Here is a 23,014-nt window from a genome sequence, read left to right as displayed (position 1 = left end):
CCATTGCCAACAAAGAGAAACGGTCAAGATTCCCCAGGATGAACTCAAATTGGAACGAAATAGTCATTTCCAAATAAAAATTTATGCCAAGTGAGGATTCGAGTTACTACTTTCAAAGTCTCAAGTTTCATATAATTTGCAACTGATTTTTGTTCTGCCAAGGTACATAAAGAGTGAGGATCCAAGTTACCATTTTCTCAAAAACTCATATGCAGGATGCCAACAAGTATAAATAAGTCCCTTTTAATGTCTCAAGATTCATCATTATCTTGGCGAAGGTAGAACCAAGTTGATGGCTAACAAGCAAAAATCTAATTCATTTTAACGGGCAGATGAGGTCTGAATTCATTAGTGGTGCAGACCAAGGCATCAATATATCCATTTACTACGAACTCATAAACTGAACAACAAAAAGAATTGAATATATTTCTCATATAGTTGTAGATAAAGATATTGCAGTTTCCATAAGTTGTAAAGACAAGGAAAAAAATGGGTTGTAAGTTGATTGAATAAACTGTCAACAATGTTTGCTGAAAAACCAATAATAATTGAAGCACTAGCAAACTTCTTCTTCATCACAAAAAGGTCGTCCTAATATCAAACACAGCAATACGGGTATGCATAACTGCATAAGCGCACTAGCTGCAGACATTGTACGATATATATCCACCATGATCCCTTGTCTATATATCTTTCTCTTGAAGTTTCAGAGAAAATTTAAAATGGGGACCAACAATCAAAGATGATGAGACTTCAATTTTCTAATCCAGTCATCTATATATACTGTGTTTATTAAGACTAAATTAAGGAGGAAATAATTACCAAATAGAAGAACCCATGACAAGAGTTGAAGTTGAAGAACAAGAGTTTTCTGAACTTGTCTCTCAAACCTAGCATATTGCTTGTCAAAATTGAAAGTTTGATTGAGTTTTATTAGGTTTAGAACTATTTGTTGAGTTTGTAAGAGCAGTTTAGTGAATACCAGATCACAAATACCCACCAGAAGTCAAATTCAAAAGATCCACACTTATATTTGTAAGCTAGCTAGCTTGCTAACTTCTGAACATGAAATATTGAACAAGTTGGTTGTTGATATGATTGTTCTATGCACTATATCACTAAGAAAAGGTGATGATCATAAATTTTATAAGCGTATGGAGTTCAAATAAGGGACTGAATTAAAAATCGGAGAGATAGATGTGATCAAATTAGGACAAAGTAGACTAGAAATGGCATGTGAATGATGATTACACACCCACGGGCAGAGAACTAAGGGGAGCTTGATTAACTAATTGAAGAACAGATTGGAGATCAAGTTCCAATGCTGACTAGTTACAAAGTTCCACATATAATACTTGCTATATATATATATACGACCAAGATGAGAACCCTGAAAGATTTTTTCTGCTAAACACAAACAAGAAACTGGCTCAAAGAGCTACAGTATATAAATTCAACAGAGATATGATATCCATAATTTTGTAAACTGAGTCATTACTTTCAAGAATGAAGAAGCACAATTAGAGATATACATTATGAAGAAATTTCTGGGGTACTAGTATTATTGAAGGGATGAAAAATAGGTGGGAGTAGTGAATAGACTTCAGAGAGAGAGAGAAAGAGAGAGAGAACATGTTTAAGAGTCCAAGTTGCAAAGATGCTTCTCTGGTGGTTGGTCCACCAACAAGGATGATGGGTGATTAATGCGAACACAAACAATGGCAATGACTGTGACATGTTCCCACCACCATGATCGCTCCTCCCACATTGAAGTTCCGCAGAGCTGTTCCAATTTTCAACGATCTACTAATTCTACAGACAAAAATCCACATGGAAGAATGTCCACAAAATTTTCTTTTTAAAATCAAATATATTTTGAATCTTTTCCCAAGTGAAGACAAAGGTGGTGGGAAGAACCAAAAACTTGCAGTAAGCTAGTTAACTGATATCATCAAATCCATAAACAAACAAATCTAAAAAACCTCCTTCTCACGTTTTTCCAGAGTTTCACAGTTTCTGCCCAAACCACTCTCCTGCAGCCAGCCAACATCTAGTTGGCCTTCATCGAAGCTCATTAGACTAGTACCATCCTTATCAGAAAAATTGTTCCTTGGCCTATATATCTGCAATCCCACAAGCAAAAATCATTAATGAAATTATAATCAAAATCAAAGATCTGCAAAGTACAAGAATGAATCTAATTTTCTTTTAATAGCACCAAGCAAAGATAAACACAACAAGAGAGGAGCGGGCATGGGTTGATAAAAATTCACCTTTTTGACATATTCTATCTCAATAGCATCTCATGTCAAGGCTCTACCTTTTTTAGTTCCAGGGCAAAGACCTTTTCCATGAAAAAGTAGCCATTTCCACTGCAGCAGTATCTATGGCTCAGAAGAATAATTATAGATCTGCAAGTCAAAGTCCTTTTCAAACAGCCTAGTAGACACTATTTGTTATGGTCATACCTTACCCTGCAAAGTGCAAAAAGAAAAATACCCTTTATTGAATGGGTGAAAGTAAGATTGAAGTAAGTAAAAAAAAAAATACTATACCCACCTGACAACAACGGAAAAAGAAGAGAGAAGGGTAACTTACAAAGAGAGAATCATCTTGTTTTTGTTGATGTTATGATGTAGAAATGCAAAGTGGCAAACTGTACTTTGAAACTGAGGGAAAGAGCCATTTTTTCTCTTTTGTATAGTCGTTTAATATTGCCGATGCAGCATCATCAAGATTCTCACTTTCAAAGAACTTTGGCAATAAAATTAGAAAGGGAAGAAGGGGAAAAGATGGTTAGTATTATCATCACCACCGTGCATTTGCATGTGAATCTTGATGATGCAACACCCGCAAACAACGACTGTCAATCTATCTATCTATCCAAATATCCATGCACCTATAGAAATATAGAGAGGCTCATTAAAACTCAATATATATATGGGATTTATATAAGAGGAGAGAAGAGCAAGAAAAAAGGAGAAATGAAACATTTGAGTTTGACCCAAAGCATCAAATATCATGGAAAATTTTGGTAAGAAAAAAAAAAAAGGGCCACAAGAACTAGCTGATGTGGCATGTTACCAGTGGTTGAAACATAAAGTGATTACGTGAGAGCTACCCAAGAAGAATCTAACAAGTTGAGGTGTTGAACTAGATCATCTTTATAAACATACAAAAACAACCACAAACCCTATTTTGCTTCTTTATTACTTTCGAAGTAAAAAAAAAAGGAAGTTAAATACATATTTCATTGGAGAAAAAGAAAACAGAAGTTCCTATGAAACCAGAAAATGTGGTCAGAAGCAAAGCTGCCAGTATCAAAATCCTTTGAAACTGTGATTTCTCTTTGCAAATTAAAATACCCATGTCGAAAAACTGCCTTTTCTGGACTAGAAATTTAGCCAGAACTGTAACAAGAACTAATGCCTCAAATGCCTTAGAAAGAAAATAAAAACAAGCAAGAAAGAAGGAAAAATCTTGAGAACTCAACTCAATGTCTGTAAAGGACCTAGAAGAAAGCGAAACTATTTATCCAAACTGAGATCTACATCTGACTAATATCAAAGGTTTGGAGATTTATACGAGAACTGAAGGTAAAAAAGAATAAGGAAAGCAAGGAGAGAGGGTTTTGGTTTCACACAGATAGCAAGTAGTAACAGTAGAAAGAGTGACAGATAGGTCAATTGCAGTACTACTACTGTATTATTATATACACAAATATATTTTATTGGAGTTTTACCATCCCTGGGTTTTGATTGGTTGATGATTAGCTGTACGGTGCAGCTCTGATGTTGCCGCAGTTACACATCGCCATCTTCCTCAAGCCGAGTTAGTTTTTACTTGTTGCTAGTGGTGGTCAAATAAGAGCAGCCTCTCCTATTCTTACCATGCCCTCTCCCATTTTTTAAGTTATTTAGCTTAAAAAAATTTTAAAAAATAAAACACCACTAGGGTCATGATACTATTCTTTGATTTGATTTGGATGAATTTTTGTGATAATAAATCTCATATCATAATAATTTTAAATTCTGTTATAATATATATATATATAAATATAAATTTGTGAAACATATTTTACAGGATAAGATCATAAGATTTTTTTAATCAAAACAAATAATATTTCACATGTTGAGTGCTAATTTTTACAAATAATATCAGAGTGATTATCAAATGAACGTGAACTAAATGTTACGTCATGAGAATCACCTTTAGAATCTTGCTGGAGTTAAGTATTACACAGTAAAATCATCTCTAAATTTTTAACGTTTAGTATAATTCAGTAGATTTGTGTATTTTGTGTTAAACTTAATTGAAATTTCAAAATGTCTAATTTTAACGGAAAGAGTTTGTGACATTTTAATTTCATATCGGGATAATATAAATTCTCTTATGATATATATGTATATAAATTTAAATCTAAATTTGTAAAATATTTTATGTGGGATAAAATCGTAAGATTTTCAAATTAAAACGAACAATATTTCAAAGATTTGATGCAGATCTTCACAATTATTTTGAAAAATAAATTTAATTTTGGTATATTTATTGGGTAGCATTGATCTTGGAGGTTGTTTCAAATAATTAGAGGTTGGTTCTGCAAGGCACCCCATAATGTTAAGTATTTGAGATTTCAAATTAAGAATTTTGAATTGAAGTCTTATAAAATAAAAGATTTATAAAATGAGAAAGAATTATCTTGCAATTCAAAATCATAAATATAAGAAAAAAAAAATACATATTAAGGTTTGGGTTGACAAGGAATCGTGTTTCAATCCACCAAACCCCATACACATTTTTTTTTTTTCAAATTAGAATTACTATATATCAATACTAATTAATTTCAACTGATTGCTTTGAAAATTAACAAAAAATTAAAATCACATAGTCAAGGGATTGAACTTGGTGCTATACACATGACACATGTGCCGCAACACTAATTACATGGTTTTCTAGTTAACTTTAAATATACACATGACAGGGGAGAGAAACATGTTCTTCATTTCTGTTCCCAAATGAGGTCTTTTGACTGAATTTGCATTGATTTTGAAATTGAACTACCTAAGTATATAAATCATGCCTCCCACGAACAAAGATTTTACCTTATGCCACCCTCATTCTAAAACGTTTGTATACTATATAATTTTGTTTCATTCTCAACAGAAAATGAACAGAAAAACCCAAATAATGATGAATTTGTAAATTCTTGCCATCAAGCCTCCACCTGAAACAGGGCCCATTTCCGTACAATTGAAGTGGCTGATGCAGATTTTTTTTTTCCATTTGTTGGCCACTTGAACCCCCTCCCCCTCCTTTTTTTTTTTTTTTTTTCTTTTCAATCATCATGAATGAGAAAATTTAGATATTCAACAGATGGTTTCTTTTTTCTTCTGTTTTTTTCAAATTTGATGCAGTTAATTGCCCTTCTTTCTACTTGTAAGTTGTAGCTAAAATTTTTCGTTTGTTAATAAATCCTGTTTCATGTGGATATAATATATAAGAGATTCAGCATGATATATGTTATTCATTCATTTATTACTAATCCTTTTTTTTTTTAATTTTTGGTAGAATTATATTCTGATATGATCAGAATACCCTGGCTATCTTTCCAAAGTAACGCAAGAATTAAATGTCAAAACCATCAATGGGGATTAGGAGTTTAGTGCCTGCATCAAGGACAAGACAAGTAGCGCAAAAAACTCTTCTACTTAATGATGAAATTGTTTTTATTAATTGTATGTCTTTCTTTACTTTTTTTTTTTTGTCGTAACCTTTTAATGTTCTTTAATTTCAAGCTTTATTGGACAAATTTAGGTGTCGAACATGAGATCAGATATTGCACACGTTGCATGACATAATCATGATAATATGTAACACCAAAAACAAGAGGCCAATGCTTCTTTTGACAATGTACAATCATATTTAAGAATGCAGATCCCATGCATTGCCACAATTAAACAAAAAAACCAAAGAAAAGGAAAAGGAATAAGGAACGAGACGAGAGATTTGGCTGTCAATTATGAGATTTTGAAGGATTTTCCAATTGGGAATTTAGGGGCCACGTCCCACAAATATATAGATCAGTAGAGACCTAATAAAAAAAGGGATTGAAGTGCCTAGGCTGTTGCTTGAAAATGAAATTATATATATATACTATTACTAGCTATCTAGCTATGCATCTTAATTGGTCCTCTTCTGAGTTAGTGATTGCTTTAAGAGTGTTGCTTTATTTCCATGGTCGGAAAGAAGAATGGGTTTAGTTCGAAAATGACACGATGAAAATCACTTCTCATTAGCCATTCAAATGAAGAAAGAATAAAAAATGTACCACGCCTTCGACATTTTAGCCACTTCGTTCACGCGTAATTCGCAGCTTATTTGTCCTTCTACATTCCATTTCCATATTACTATTACAAATTGTCAACAGAGATTTCCCAAAACTGATGAGGAGAGGAAAGGAGAGTAAGAAACATGTAAAACATGGTGAGGAGAGAGGAAGAGAAGGAAGCTTCAACTTTTTCTAAAAACTAACGATATAGCCTTACATATTTCAAGATTCAATTGATTTGAAAATTTTATATTTCAAACATTGAAAGACAAAAATGGGATTTATATGAGACAAATAGTTTTACTTTTACCCATTTCTATTGTATAGTTTGATTAATTCGGTAAATCTTTATTCATTTTGTTCTATTTCAAATTGAACATTAATATGAAATAACTATGTCAAAAGAATTGATTGAAAAATTCCCATGTCAAGCTACAAATAGGTTTGAACCAAGAATTCAATTTCATTGTTAATGGTCGACTGCTAAAGTTTCATGGCGTGTTGCATGCAGTACACTTGCATCACATGTGCCTTACGTTTTAATTACTTTAAAAAAATTAATATGTCTGTAAATTTAATACTAATTTCTTCTTGTTGGTAGTATTATGCATTTAATTCAGAAAAAAAAAATTATGATAAAAATGGAAGAGAAAGAATTTTGAGAAAAGAAAAGGGGTTGAGTTGGAGGTGTGGAGGGCAGGTGGAGGAAGTGTCACGTTGGAAGCACGGTTGTTCCAATGGTGAAAACTGAGAAAGGAGCATGGAAACCGTACGGACGGGGCCACTACTCCACGTGAAAATGGGGCTGGTTGAAGACAGTGTGCCTACGACAGTCTCTGTCTTCCCCTTTGCCCACGCCTGTCTTTATTCATACTCTCCTATATCATCCTTTCCGACCTTTTGCTTTCGTATAGGATTCAACAAACTTGGCCAATCTTTTTGTCCTTTTTAATTACTATATATGTATATATATATATATATAAAGGTCATATATTTTGTCACTAAAGTTCCTTTGTCGATTAACCTTCTAGAACCATCACCATTCACCAAGCTAATCGGTTAGCTATAACGATTGACAAACACCCGTAAACAAGCATGTGAGATATTAATGCTTTTTCTGGATGGAAGGTAGGGAGAAATTCTCATTGTGCCGTAAACCAAGCTTTTATTTATGGATAATGCACCTGGAGTTTGCATAAGACTTCATTTTCCTTAATTTTGCAGGATTTGGTATACTTATGATAATTAACTAGGTGGATGTATCGCTGAATTTAATCAATCCCACATGCTATGCTTGGGAATGATATTAATTTGACCGGCCACTTCATAGTTTCTTAGATTGAAATCTCTTGAATTTTTGTTTTATTGTCGAGGTGGGATTGCTTGTATGATCACCACATAGTGTCTTAGTCCCAGATTTGGATTTTATGGTGCAAATGAAGATGCAACTGTTTTATAATATTTGCTTGGAAACTACAAAAGACGGTAGCCATTAAGTGGCAAACATTATATCAAATACTTTATATTATAGAAGAGGTCACAACAAAAATAAAAGAAAGAATTGAAAGTATTAGAATTCGAATTTTAAATTTATTAAATATTATTTTTTAAAAATAATTATATAAATTAATTGAATTAAAATTAAAATTCAATGTTATATCAAATAATTAAGTAAAAAAAAAATTGAGTTTTATATATAGTAGCATACGTGAATCGTATAATTTTTTGTCCAAAAGCGTAGACATTAATCAATAGACCACTTCTTTTCGCAGAAACGTACCTAGCTAGCTTTCCTACATAATAACTTCCCAATTATGTCACGTCATTTGGTTTGACGTTTAGTGAATGAATATGATCTCTTTTCTTCACCTTAATTTAATTATTTGACTCTCTTAATCTAAAGTCTCCATAATTTATGAATCCTATGCATAGGATGTTGGATTCTACTTCCAGTTTTGTGGTTGAAAAAAAAACAGTTGTAGGAAGTTGCTGAAGTTGTCGATCAAGTGGATTATCTATTGGATAAAGGTGCCAATTCTGACCATGTCGTTGCTGTTCAGGCAACCAGCCCATATCCGGAGGGTGATTATGCTCCTTCCTGCTGCTGTTGCTCTGACAAATCAGCTGTTCAAGTTCTGACAAACTTTTTATTGAAACAGCCACTTGGAATACACGAGGAATAAAGGACCTGGCCCTTCAAGGGTTTCAATAAGGACACAAGTTGATCATACTTTCTACATATCAACTTGTACAGTAAAAGCATTCAATAATTTCTTGGGAGGAGACCAAGCTGTTCTTCGTAGACTTCCAAACAGGAGAGTGATAATGGAGTGTGTTCCTTATAATCCATCAATCGTATTCGTCCTGGAAATCAGTTTCAAGGCAAAAAACATTGTATCATTCTTCTTAGATTATCCATTCAAGAAATGGTGGGAGATATGGACAATTAAAGCTTAATCACCAGGCAATCCAAATAAGATGATAAGAATAAACGAATCCTTCAAAATTCAGTTGTTTTTCAAGCCATTGTGGATGACACATTCAGAAATGAGTACTCGGTGTCCAAAAACTAGCAGAATTAAGCACAATACATGACACATATGCTAATAACAAATTTCATAATTTGTCATTTTTTTTTGTTTGTGTAGCCTGTGTGACAGGATACGTAAATAGTTTAATTTTCTCCTCACACTGTGTTTGAATAGACTAGCAGCTTTGAACCTGTGCATGGCATTGGAGACCAAGACATTTCTTCTTATTAAAGGGACCTTTTTTCTTCTTCTTCGTCTTCTTATGAGTTTATGACTCCAAAGGCAAATTAAAGACATTTTAATTTGTGGACACAATCCTTTGCATTTCCTATTCTCTTTTTCCTTTCTAATTAAAGGCCGTGGAACCAATTAATTTGGAACATTTTTTTTTCTTCTTTTTAAAGACAGTAAACAAGAAATATTAGAATAATATTAAAGAAAAACGTCTAAGTTCTAACCAGTGCTTTTTTTTCGTTTTTTTTGGGTTAAGAATCTAACCGATGCTTTGCTTGATAACATTTGCTTCAAAGTCTAATGTTTCATTCATGGGGCTATGTTAAGTATCTAATTATATATCATAGGTCAATAAAAGAAAGAAAAAAAAAAGCTATATGCACTCATTTCACACACTCACATAACATATAAAATTTTAAAATTTTATTATAATCCATAAAAATTTTAATATTTTTACTTAAATAAAATAAAAAATAAATATATGAAATAAGTGAATATAGCACTATCCTTTATGCTAAGGTAAGCAACACATAATTTTTCGCATATATATATATATATATATAAACTAAATGTGGCTATAGAGTCTATAGATCGAGGACGATTGAATTAATTGTTTGATAGTAGTAAGATTCTTCTTTACCCATGCTTGGCAAGACAATGGTACCCCTATGGCCATCAATTATTGAAGCATCTTCACCCCCAAAACAGAAGCAACAGTACATCTCAGAATTAGGGTTGAGAATCAACACCATATGTAACTCGATCAAAATTGGTCCACCATATTCCTCTACTTGAGCAATAATTGTATAGTAAGATATGAAAAATTGAATAATCTCTCCAATATTCCCAAAAAAACTTTAATAGTGTCTTTGGATTGAACGAAACATTATTCTTACAGTTGATTCATCATATCATATCTAAAATCATCCAAGTAATACCACCATGTACCTCTTAACATTTAGGAACTCAAATCATCTTAAGGATGGTAACAACTATTAGGTCAAGTTTAATTGTTTTATCATCGACCTCCATAACCAAATCTTAACAGGTGATGTTTCTTAAGGGCAACTTCTGTTTCACATAAATTTTTGCAATTAATTGCATAAGCAAACAAAAAGAAAATAGTTTTCATCATATCCATAGAGGATTATAAGTACTAAACTTTAAAATACTAATTCATATGACATGGGGATCTTAAGCATATTCTTGATTCTGCATGCATGCTTGTTCATGGATAATATGCTGTTTTCTTTGCACTTAATGGCTAATCATTTATTTTGGACGGTCACCGACTGTGTATTTGTTAATTCGAAATTTCTAAACCATGTTACTTTTTTTTTCCATTTTTTATCACAAAAATTAATTATTGGATACACTATAAAAAAAAAAAAAATCACTTCATCATGTAACCTCATGACAACCAAAAAAAACAAAACAATTTTTAATGCCGTCTTCATTAAAATAATAAACCTTAATTTGCTTCATCCCACAACATTAGTTCATCTTTTAACGTTTAGCTTCGAAAGACCTGAATTTGGGATATAAAAATGGCTGTATATTATTTGCAGCACCATTGATAGAAGCAAAACTTTTTGTTGTTCACTGTGAGAGACAGACTAAGAGACAAAATAAAAGTGTGATAATCAGAACAAGAGCGTGGTAATTGAGGATACCTTGATAGTAATTCCAGCCTTCATTGTTCCCTAGCTAGCTACTTTCACCTTCCAACTTTACTTTAAAAAAAAAAAAGAACTTTTTAACTAATAGGTTAGAACTTAGAATATGGATTATATTAGATTAAGATGACATGATCCTGAAAATTGACCCAATGTCTCTTGCCATAGGCAATGAAATAATTTTATTCTTAATTGAATTACTTGTTTTAATAAAAAAATGTGCTAGTTCGAGGAGAAGGAAAAGAATAATAAATATTGAGATTTAAATTTTAAACCCATTGAATATCAATCCTTAAAAGTAATTATATAAATCAAATAAATTAAATATTTAATTCAAAATTTTTATTATTATCTATCGGCTATGTACGAGAGATGAATCTTTAAATCAATAAATCTCATCTCATTTTCTTAAAGATTTAAATTCAAGTCTTTTAAAATGGAGTTTTTTATTTTTTTATTTTTTAAGAAAGTGGAGTTTAAAGTTCTTAAATGTTTAGGTATCCCATTAAAAACAAAGAATTTGTCATCATTATATAGGCAAACGCTAAAAAAAATTGTCACAGCTGAGGCTGGAACAGTTTTTGGGTTATGGGGAGTACGGTAAAATTACTTGGGGCGAAGGATGAAGTCCATAAGCATCGAAGTTGGATTATCATATCAACAGTAGAAACTGGGCTGACCCCAGATCCATCTGCTGTTGGGTTAACACTGAAATGCTTAAATAGCAACTTTGGGCCTGAATTCATTGTATAGGGCTGAGTATTATTTATTTTATTCTAAGGCACTCAACATGCTAAAAAAAATAAGATAAGGGGAAGTATTTAATTTAATATTTGGAAACATAGAATTAATTTTAATTTAGTAAAACCAAATAGAATTAGTTTTTTTTATATAAAAATTTTATTTTAAGTTTAATATTTGGAAAGTATTTATTTTAGTATAAATTTTACAAAAAAAACAAATAATAACTTTTTCTAATATACAATTTTTTATGCTGAATATTCATATCATATTTTTATTTTATTAAAAATTAGTCAAATATACTAATAAAATATTTAAGGAGTATTCTATTTTTATTAAGTGTGGTTCAAAAATCATCAAAAATAAAATTATAGTGACAGATTTCAATCAAATAAGAATATAATGACAAATTTCAATATCCATCCATAATAACTTTTATTAAATAATTGAAAAATATTATTAGAATTAAGAGTGTTAATGAGTTAAGATATTTATGAGCAAGTTAATTAAGATTCAATTGGACAAATATTTGCATTTAATCCCAAATTACTCAACTAATTATTTTTAATTTTGAATAAATGATATTAAATTCAAAACTTTTTAAAAATAAATAAAAATTACTACATTTGAATATTACCGCATATTGAAAATATAAGCAATTGCAAATAGTAATAATTATTAGTTTTCGTGAGTTAGAAGAATATTGAAGAACATGAAATGGGCAAAGGAATTTAAAAACAAAAAGGAGAGAAACATAAATTTGAGAGAAAGAATAAAGGAAAAAGGTTCCAAACAAAACGTAGTAATAGTTCAGCGTGGTCGTGTCTTCATTATTGATGCTTTTGCTTTTAATATAACAATAATAACGGCAGTTATTAATTTTCGTGTCCTTCTGGAAAATTCTCTACTTCTCAGGGTAAACCACATTTAATTTTTTTTTCTCTTGGCGACTCGGTTGCTTCGAATTTCATATTTCTAGAAATCCCATTGTGGGTTTTTTTTTTTTTTAAACCTGAATTTTATATTCTTATAGATTTTCATTGAATTCTAAGGGTTTAAATTGTTGGGTATTTTTTGTTTTGCTAAGTTTTTAATGGATTTAATCTGCGTTTGCTTTAGTTTTGCAGGTAAGCTTGGAGACATTGAAAAATTATTCAAACTATCTTACTGTAAAGTTTGGTTTTTTAAGGAGAAATGAGGTATTGAAAAGCCGGGGTTTTGGTGATTGAAGCCGATTGGGCCACAATCAAATCGGGTCAGTCTCTTTTTTATTGTTATTTAACAAATTAATTTCACTGACTTTAATGTTGCTTTTAGAGTTAGAATAAGATATGTGGACTATAATAGTTCAAAGGTTTGCATCGGATGCTTTGGAGATATTTATGTTTTCAATGTTATGGGTTACTGTTGTTATAAAGATCGGATATTGTCATGAATTCTAGAGCAGTAGGGGTATTTGGTTAGAGAATGCTGTAAGAGTGAGTCTGTAGGAGCACGATTATTAGTTCCTTAGAATTGATGCTTAACGGAATTGTGGGTATTTTGTTGCCCATCATGTTATGAATTTTAAGGCCAATTTTAATAGAATATAGGAAGAGAACTTTATATGTCACACTTTGGGGTTTTGGTTGTTGATGTAATAGCCTCAACAGACGTTTGTATTTCTTATGTATAAAAATGTACAGTCCTATTATTCTACCATCCAAAGTCTGTGAATGTGGATGTGATTCTCACTTAATGGCCAAGATATCTCTTCGGTTGCATAGAAATAAAATCAGGATTTATTTGAACCCTTTAATTTATCACAGAGCTCTTCCATCGGAAACAACATTATTTTTTAATTATTTTACGTAAGACCAAATTTTATTTCTTGTATAAAAAATGTTTGAAATGATTATAAACTTTTTGTGCTACTTTGCGGATGATTCCAACTTACAAGCCTTAAAGGCACACCTTTCAGGATTAAGACTTGACATCAATGAACAGACAGGGAAATACCTGCAAAAATTGAAGGCATTTTAGCTCACTGGTGACCCTGTAAAATACATCTGAATGTCAGCTATACGAACATTTACTAAATGATTCATGTGAATGTCAGCTATACACACATTTTACTAAAGAAGATTCATCTGTGTCTGTTATCCCTGTTATGTTACCTGTGGTTAAGCAAAAGATGCTTTATCCATACTCTCTAAATGATTCTTCTTTTGTATTTCTTAGACAACTTAAGATTCTTTGATCATTCTTGATGCTTATGTAGAATGACTTTTGCTTATGATAGTGATAAAGGCCCTTATGATTCTAATAATCACATATGACTCATCCTCCTTGCTCCCCATATTAGTAAGTTGGACATAGCCCAAGCTTTTGATTGCATTTCTCTGGTCTTAATGAACTATGCCTTGTTTTTTATAACTCTATGCTATAGTCATCTGCGTTCACATTTTCCATTCTTTCACAAGGTTTCCCTGCTGCATTTTGCTGTCTTCTGCACTTGCTATTCTCAGCAGGACATTTGTTGAGTGTTTTGATTGCTGTGTTGTTTAACTCGTGATTACCAGGCTGACTTAACCACTAGTAGTATTTCTTCTTTGTGAAGAATGAAAACAAAGCTGATTGGTGCTCAAAGTATAATGGATTCTCAGATTTAGTTTTAATGACACTTGTGTTTGAATCCCTTGGTTAGAATTGTGGTTATAAGGTTATGTACTATCCATGTCCTGTTCTTGGATTAGATGAAATGAAGACGTTAGGACTAGTTTTTTTATCTGAGTCTCTGGGCCTCAAACACAAATAAGTTAGATGTTTCTTAGCTCCACAATTAACAAACATGCTAGCAGCGATTTTAGATTATTTCTGTATTGCATTCTGAACTCTGTTGGAGCCAGAATGTGTTTGCTAGATTTCTAGAAAGCAATTGAACACAGAAAATAAGCTTAAAACCTCATCTTTTATATTCATGACTGCAAGAAATGTTGTGTAGTTGGCCTATGGCAAACTTTCATTTGAACAATTATGTTTTAGTATTGCTCATTCTAGTTTGAATGGGGCCTTCTTGAATTCTGTTTTCCTGGTTTTTTTTCTATGTAACGTTACAAGTGTTTGTATATCTCTTTAGTTGTTAATTCTACATGATGCTTTGTTAAACTTTGAAATGCTTACTTTTAAAAATAATTGCTTTATTTCAGGCACACTTGTGTTATTTAGATATTGCTTTGTCTATGATTCATCCTGTTAGTCTCTCGTGTTAGTTCTCAGTATGAACAACCAATATGGTGAAGATCAAGTAAGTCATGGTATCTTGGTGATTATTTGGCCATTAAAATTTTTCAGAGTTTAAACATGCAATCTTTCGTGCAGGATGCAGCAACTGTCATGGGGTTTGAAGTGCCACGATCACCTGATTCAAGTTATAATAATGCATACCCTGGGAATGAAGATGATGCACGTGACCCGCCAGTTGTCCCTCCACACTTGCATCATACCTTGTTTAGCTACTCTGCAAGCATGACTGCTTCAGGGAATCTTCCTTTGCCAGAAAATGTGATTCTAAAACATCTTTACATTGAAAACCGAGAGGTACCAAGATCTGTAGTTGCATTTGGGTTCACTCAGCGCTTGCATTCGCAGTACGTTACTGTTGTGCTATACAAACCAGTTCCACGAAGGAGGAATACCAGTACTTAAACATATGAATAGAGAATAGACCTTCACTTTGGGTAGGTTGGTTTGCCCTTGTGATGGAATTACTTGCAATTGACTCAAATGCGGAATTAACAGAAAGAATATTATTGGTTTCACAGTAATTGATGACCTAGGGGTTGTTCATTGAACCTGAAGTTAACATTTGACTTCAAATATCAGATATGTTGTGAGGGTAGAGTTGCTATACAGATAAGCTTTCTCGTTATTCTTTTAACAAGTATTTGTGGTGTTGTGAGCTTGTTTGCTGCCTAGGTATTGTACTAAACTTAAACTTCTTGTATTTGTGGGCATTAAACTAATGGAATGGTCCATTTTTTATGGCTATGCCTGCCACCAGATGGCTTTATGTTATGCTTAATCACATGAGAAGACTTTTGTGTTGCTAAAACCTCGATCATTGGATTACCATCAGAGAATATTGGGAGAAGGAAAGTGGAGAATCAAAAAGATACATAGGCCTTTAACAGATCCATTCAAACGTATTCTGAACCTGCCTAGAATAAAAAAATAAAAAAATAAAAAAAAGGCAGTCTGTTCTAGAACAAAAGCTTGAATTTTGGTACTCGTAGTAGTCGATTTATAAGTTGAATGGTCAGAATAGCTGAATGGGCAAAAGGTATTGAATAAGGTCAATCGAAAATGTGGTTGTGCATTGAAGATCATGATATTTTCTTATTCTTAACTAAGAGCAACAAAGTGTTGAAAATCACGCAAAACATATCATTCACAGGTCTCACTTTCCCTGTCAGACAATTAACTCATAGACCATTCCATCCAAGGTACTGTTCTTCCATAGTCTAGAAGATAATGAAGTTCTTGGCTAGCATAACCATACCAGGACAAAGTAACAGCTGGAGTTGTATAAAACAATTATCTTTTAGTTACAACGTTCCGAAGTCTTGCTAATGAATCTATATTTAATGCATTGTGGAGTGATATTCACTGTCACACAAATTATACAATAACACCATAAAAAATTAATTTTAAAATCTAAAAAAAAATCATCTTCATTTATATAGTTGGTATTTTATGAGAGATCGCCAGGGCCAAAATAGTAGCCTATTTGTCTAATTAAGCAGAATAAAGACCCCAGAAGCATAAGTACGGCAACGGCAACGGCAACGGCAACGGCAAACAAACAATTTCTTTATTGTCAATCAGATTTCGCCATGTCCCAAACCTTTGTATTTTGCACTCTAATGCTTATATAATAACCTTCTACCAAGAGTGATTTAACTCAAAGCTTACAACAGTGATCTACATGTTCAAAGCAATGGACTTTCCGAAGCTTTTCATTGCCCTTTTCATTTTCCAAGTTTTGCTCCCCAGCCACATGTCAATCCAAGCAGCTCCTGCAAACTCAAACCTCTTTCGAGAATATATAGGAGCTGAGTTCAAGAATGTTAAATTCACTGATGTTCCCATTAATTCAAATGTTGAATTCCACTACATTCTCTCATTCGCCATAGACTATGACACCTCAGGTTCTACTTCTCCAACAAATGGAAAGTTCAATGTTTTTTGGGACTCTGATAACCTCAGCCCTTCCCAGGTTTCTTATATCAAGAGCCACCATTCAAATGTTAAAGTGGCCTTAAGCCTAGGAGGGGACAGTGTGGGAGATGGATATGCTTACTTCGACCCTTCCACTGTAGATTCTTGGGTTTCGAATGCAGTTTCTTCTCTCACATATATCATCCAAGAGTACAACTTGGATGGAATTGATATTGACTACGAGCACTTCCATGCTGATCCTGAAACTTTCGCTCAGTGCATTGGGCGACTTATAACAACCCTCAAGAAGAATGGAGTAATCTCTTTTGCTTCCATAGCTCCATTTGATGATGATGATGTTCAAAACCATTACAAGGCCTTGTGGAAGAGCTATGGTCACCTCATAGACTATGTCAACTTCCAATTTTACGCTTATGATCAAGGAACAACAGTTTCTCAATTTATGAATTACTTCAACACCCAAAGCTCTAACTATAATGGTGGTAAGGTTTTAGTGAGCTTTATAAGCGATGGGAGCGGTGGCTTGACACCAGAAAGCGGCTTCTTTACTGCCTGCAATAGGCTCAAGAGTCAGAACAAACTCTATGGTATATTTGTTTGGTCTGCAGATGATTCTAAAGGAAACGGTTTCCTCTATGAGAAGCAATCACAAGCTCTACTTGCAATTTCCCACTAGTATTTGTGTTTTAGCTATGCAATCTGCACCTTTTATACTGTTATAAAAGTAATGAATATGAATTAGACCCTCGGGGATGTACTATATTTACTTAATATATGTGTATTGCTTTCAGTTGTATAAATATTTCATGTATCTGTTGTGTTCCTTTCATCCATATTATTCTTTTCCTTTGGTGAATGACTTGAAATTTTATCATCAATTTTGGGTCTAGGAAGGCAATAATAGTTCAATTTTGGATATTTGACAAACAATCACAAAAACCAACCACAGAATTCAACTCGCTATACACATGAATGATCCCACATCTTCAAATTGCTGAAACTATGTTATTGTTTGTGTAAGAAAACAGCAATTATAGACTTAATGACTATCACAACTTTCTCATACCTTGGTTAGAGGCCCACTGATACGGTAGATATTGATTTTGACACAGTTTTCTTAGATCTAATAGGGTATGAGTAAAATGGATGAACAAGAATTGGACACATCATCTCCAGAGGGCCTGGAAATTCAATTAGATAAGACTACTCGCTTTTTTATGTCAGGAATGATAACAGAATTAAGTTTAAAGATCAAATGAGTTCCATAGAGATTGCCAATGCTGCTGAAAAACTTGCTCCATTATTCCATTGCCTGATTTACGAGAAACCCTGTTTGGAAGAAGTGTCTTCAATAATACACCTTTTGAATCTTCTTAAGCATTGTTTATACTTAATAGTCTGAGACTTTTTACTTCTTCCTGATCTTTCTTCTCTGTTAAGAAGAGAAAAGTCCCGTATGAGACTGCTTTAACCCGCAAGAGCATGACATTTCTGATCTGAAGCAAAACAAAATGTAATGTAATACTCCAGAATGTTTGATATTAATAGCTCTACGTGAATGACAAATACTTTAATAACAATGGTGGGGAAAAAGACTTTTAACTACTCTTTTATATGCCATAAAAATGTAAAGGCATACTTCAAGCTTGCATGACCTTGCTTTAATCTTTGCCTTTTGTGGGAGGAAGAGAGAGTGGTTGGAATGTACAACTGTACAAGTCCATTTCTGTAACCGATGGATAGAGTCCACAATTTGACATTACATTGCCTACATTGGAATCAAGCTATCTTCAGTTTATATATGCCTTTACAAAGAAGCTTAATTTTGTATTTATTAGTCTGTTTCTTGTAGAAAAGTTGCGTTAATAGGGGTTTCCCCGTTACTCCTCCATGACTTGTTCTTCCTTGAAATGGAAAAGAATAACATGGATCTAACTCTGAAATGACTGCTTGATATAAACCCTGAAATTCGCTTCACTAGGAAGCATTACGGTTGAGACTTGAGAATGCTACTTGTGGATAATGTCAATCCACGCTTTAGGCTTTTAATCTCTCATTTAACACCATAAACTGATCACGGTGAAAACCCTTTTCTGGTAGTAAAATTTACCAGATGTTATAACCCAGTTCGATAATGCCGAATGTTTCTCGAAATATCAGAAATTCCGAAACTGTTCTACTTTTTATCATTCTGAAAAGTTTCCCTTGATTAGCCCTTTTTTACTACTGATCATTTGTAGGTAAATGTCAGTGTCATGCCTCGACGCAGGCTTAGGGAAAGGATGTTTGGGGCTAATGATATGATAAATGCTACACAATTTCTTCCTTGGTTCCAAGCATGTAGCAAAGTTGGTTTTAACATTAGCATAGAAATAGCTCAAAATCACGTCCATTATGGGAAATAGAATAACATTCAATTACGATGGAATTATTTATTAAGAGATAAAGCTTTGACTTACGAAGGAAGGAGGTCAGAGATATTGATTATCTTTGACAGCACTCTAAAGTTGTTCTAACAACTGGGTATGGGTCGTAGTGAATTCTATTTTCAAGCGGTGTGTTCTAGTTTATTTTCTCATGTTTAAACTGAGATAATTTCTGTCACCTAATCAACCAAATTATATACCAAACACCCTTTCCCAATACTATAAATATACTCCTTTTTATGCTTCGATGAATACGTACTCGAGGAGTGGTTCAAAGTTCACCCAATAGGCTCAGAAAAAAAAAAAAAAAAGAGCTAGATATCAGAACAGATGGGCGCTTCTCTTCTTTCATCACCAGCACTTCTGGTTCTCTTCTCATTTTTCACTTTGAGTCTACTTCCTCAGCCTGTACTTGGGATCACCAGGCACTACAAGTTTGATGTATGTATTTGGCATGATAATCAAGCTAGCATTATTAAATTAATCAAATGTTTGATTTAATTACTTCTAATCGGTTTACCTTAACATTTTGTAGATCAAGTTGCATAATGTGACACGTTTGTGCCATACAAAGAGCATCGTCTCAGTGAACGGACAATTTCCAGGGCCTCGCATTGTAGCAAGGGAGGGTGATCAGCTTCTAATAAAAGTGGTCAACCATGTGTCAAACAACATTTCCATCCATTGGTATCGAGCTTTGCTTTGGAAACTGACATTTTGCAGCTATTACAAGTTAAATAAATGATGAAAAGTCTAAATTGCAAGTTATGATGATGTCTTTGAAATAGGCATGGCATTCGGCAACTTCGAAGTGGGTGGGCAGATGGGCCGGCATATGTGACTCAGTGTCCAATACAAAAAGGCCAGAGCTACGTTTACAACTTCACCATTGTAGGCCAAAGAGGCACTCTCTTCTGGCACGCCCACATATCATGGCTAAGAGCATCTGTTTATGGTCCCATGGTCATTCTTCCCAAGCATGGTGTTCCTTACCCATTTGCTAAGCCTTACAAGGAAGTTCCCATCATCTTCGGTATTAAATCATGAATGAGATGATCTTCATTTATTTGCAACTTTAAAAGGCCTAATTATTTTGCTTATAAGACAAATTAACCTTATGATAAATTGTAGGAGAGTGGTTCAACGCAGATCCTGAGGAAGTTATTAGCCAAGCCCTCCAGACAGGTGGAGGTCCAAATGTCTCTGATGCTTATACCATCAATGGTCTCCCAGGACCACTTTATAAATGCTCTACGGAAGGTATAAAATAGCTAAAATGTTGTATTATACTATATATACATTATAGAGCTATTTGATTCAACTTGGAAGTAATAATTTTGACAGATACATTCAAGCTGAAGGTGAAGCCGGGCAAGACTTACCTTCTGCGTCTAATCAACGCTGCACTCAACGATGAGCTCTTCTTCAGCATTGCAAACCACACACTCACTGTTGTTGAAGTTGATGCGATTTATGCTAAGCCATTTGAGACTGAAACACTTCTCATCACCCCTGGTCAAACCACAAATGTTCTTATTAAGACCAAACCCGGCTATCCAAGTGCCACATTCTTCATGACTGCTAGACCATATGTAACAGGCCAAGGAACATTTGACAATTCAACTGTTGCCGCTATCTTAGAATACGAGTCACCACCCAATAGCGTTCATTCTAGCAGCTCAATGCTCCCCTTGTTTAAACCAATTTTACCTGCTTTAAATGACACTTTCTTTGCTACAAATTTCGCGAGTAAACTCTGTAGCCTGGCTAGTGCACAATTTCCTGCCAACGTGCCCCAGAAGGTAGATAAGCATTTTTTGTTCACAGTAGGTCTTGGAACCAGCCCATGCCAGCAGAACCAAACCTGCCAAGGTCCAAATGGAACCAAGTTGGCAGCTTCAGTCAATAATGTATCGTTTGCAATGCCAACTACAGCACTACTCCAAGCTCATTTCTTTGGCCAATCAAACGGAGTTTACACCCCTGATTTTCCTAGCAGTCCAATAATTCCGTTTAACTATGCAGGCATCCCACCTAACAATACTATGGTAGGCAACGGAACAAAGGTAGTAGTGCTTCCTTTTAACACTACCGTGGAGCTAGTTATGCAGGACACGAGCATTCTTGGAGCTGAAAGCCACCCTCTTCATCTACATGGCTTCAACTTCTTCGTTGTCGGCCAGGGTTTTGGCAACTTTGATACGAATAAGGACCCTGCAAAGTTCAACCTCGTTGACCCTATTGAAAGGAACACTGTTGGTGTGCCATCGGGAGGTTGGGTGGCAATTCGTTTTCAAGCAGACAATCCAGGTAAGTGAAATGGAGAATATCAATAAGATGCATTAAAGAAATTAAAGGAAAATGACTTGTATAAACCTGTGTTTTGCTTGCTTGCTTTGGATTGAACATGAATCATGACATCAAGAACCACATGCTTGCAGGGGTATGGTTCATGCATTGCCACCTGGAAGTGCACACCAGCTGGGGTTTGAAGATGGCTTGGATTGTATTGGATGGAAAACTTCCCAATCAGAAGCTGCTGCCTCCACCAGCAGATCTTCCTAAATGTTGATCAACATGACTCACTCATTGGTCCATTCTGAGTTCTGACCAAAAGCCTGCCTAAACCCTTTTCTTTTGGCGTTTTCTCTTATTTCAACCATTTTGATTTATTGACTCTTTTGGTTTTTGACATTGGCCTATCAATGGTCCGAAAATGTTTCCTTGATCCTTGTGGAGTTAAGAAAGAAGTGAGGAATTGATTTCTTTTGTAACATCAACATTTCAAAATGTCAATACAAAGTGGTCTCGATATTATAAATTATAATATTTGGAGTTTCTTTTGTTCAATCAAATCTAGCCTCTTAAGCCTATCTAGACCACGATACTCCTTCATAGCATATTTTATTATATATATATTTTATTATGATACCATTGCTCTGTTTTTAAGTGCTTCCTGATTAGAGTCTTTAAGTGCTCCAAATTTAAGGTTCCTAAAATGCCAAAAACTCAAAGAACCAAGGATAATAATCCGCAGAAGCATCAAACAAATTAAATGGTAGAAATCTGTAGCTTTGACCCATCAGCTCAACCTGAATCCTACCAACTTTGCTTTAATCATCATTCATAATCTCTATTAATATGATCTAGCGCCAATAGTTCTTTCAATACATTGTTGCACGTTTGCAAGTAATTCTTATATATTGACTACATGACTTTTTTAATCGTGTTCAGTAAAGCATTCAGCATAGTTAAATACAACCGGGTCTAGAAATTCAGGCATAAGTAAAGATGCCGCATGGAAAAGAGGATTTGTCCAAAGCAATCACTTCAAATTATGGAGGAAATATGGACATCTGATAGAATATATCAACTTCCAAGTTTATGTATACAATAAGATTAGTGTCTTACAGTTCGTAAACTATTTCAATGAGCAATCATCTAGCTATGCAGAGGGGCAAATTTTGGCAAGCTTCATTAGTTATGGCGGGCAAGGTCTGGGCCCAGATGGTGGATTTTTTTGAAGCCTGCAATGAGGTACAGAAGCCGAAAGCAAAGCTAGGGGGGTATCTTTCAATGGAGTACCGATTACCCAAAAAAGCTCGGGTTTAGACATGAGAAGAGATCGCAGAATTTGTTAGTATCTGCTTGATTGGATCCTATTGTGGCCCATAGTTGAATATCAGCTCGTTTGCTTTGCCTTTAGCTGGTATAATGCTTTGAGCCCATTAATAAATACAAAGTTGTTTTGTATAATACATGTATTTGGGTATTTTTCTTTCTTGATTTTGATTTTGCAAAGTGGGTGAAGTTTTGAGATTGTTGTAACGGTAAAAATTGAGAAATCAACTTCTGCTT

General features: G+C 33.9%; 2 protein-coding genes, 1 long non-coding RNA gene and 1 pseudogene across 7 annotated transcripts; 3 read left to right on the top strand and 1 right to left on the bottom strand.

The window, feature by feature from the left end:
* Positions 1-1,260: 1,260 nt before the first annotated feature.
* Positions 1,261-3,684, bottom strand: LOC111286077 (uncharacterized). The gene is made up of 3 exons (XR_016343304.1): positions 2,599-3,684; positions 2,274-2,474; positions 1,261-2,123 (listed from the first exon to the last, which is right to left on the bottom strand). It is a non-coding gene; the product is annotated as an uncharacterized LOC111286077 (long non-coding RNA).
* Positions 3,685-12,237: 8,553 nt separating this feature from the next.
* On the top strand, positions 12,238-15,539 carry LOC111285573 (SNF1-related protein kinase regulatory subunit beta-3-like). 5 transcript variants are annotated; one of them, XM_022875088.2, is made up of 5 exons: positions 12,238-12,426; positions 12,630-12,765; positions 14,699-14,796; positions 14,871-15,229; positions 15,314-15,539. In XM_022875088.2, the coding sequence occupies exons 3-4, from the start codon at positions 14,770-14,772 to the stop codon at positions 15,195-15,197; spliced, it is 354 nt and encodes a 117-aa protein (XP_022730823.1). In that variant the 5' UTR covers positions 12,238-12,426; positions 12,630-12,765; positions 14,699-14,769; the 3' UTR covers positions 15,198-15,229; positions 15,314-15,539. The 5 variants fall into 5 exon arrangements, with proteins under 5 accessions (XP_022730823.1, XP_022730820.1, XP_089617913.1 ...); XM_022875085.2 differs by having other exon boundaries at positions 12,240-12,426; positions 12,638-12,765; positions 14,871-15,539; XM_089761787.1 differs by having other exon boundaries at positions 12,240-12,426; positions 14,871-15,539.
* Positions 15,540-15,668: 129 nt separating this feature from the next.
* LOC111285572 (chitinase 2 pseudogene) lies at positions 15,669-17,563 on the top strand (annotated as a pseudogene).
* Positions 17,564-19,316: 1,753 nt separating this feature from the next.
* LOC111285571 (laccase-17-like) lies at positions 19,317-21,983 on the top strand. Its single transcript, XM_022875083.2, has 6 exons — positions 19,317-19,597; positions 19,692-19,843; positions 19,945-20,189; positions 20,288-20,416; positions 20,501-21,466; positions 21,598-21,983. Exons 1-6 carry the CDS (start codon positions 19,487-19,489, stop codon positions 21,726-21,728), a joined length of 1,734 nt encoding a protein of 577 aa, XP_022730818.2. The 5' UTR covers positions 19,317-19,486; the 3' UTR covers positions 21,729-21,983.
* The last annotated feature ends 1,031 nt before the right edge of the window (positions 21,984-23,014 follow it).

Source organism: Durio zibethinus, chromosome 6 (genome assembly GCF_047325235.1).
Source record: "Durio zibethinus cultivar Kanyao isolate XHJ-2024 chromosome 6, ASM4732523v1, whole genome shotgun sequence".
NCBI classification, from domain to species: domain Eukaryota; kingdom Viridiplantae; phylum Streptophyta; class Magnoliopsida; order Malvales; family Malvaceae; genus Durio; species Durio zibethinus.
Note: the sequence above shows the minus strand (reverse complement) of the source record. Positions and strands in the feature narration are given on the sequence as shown.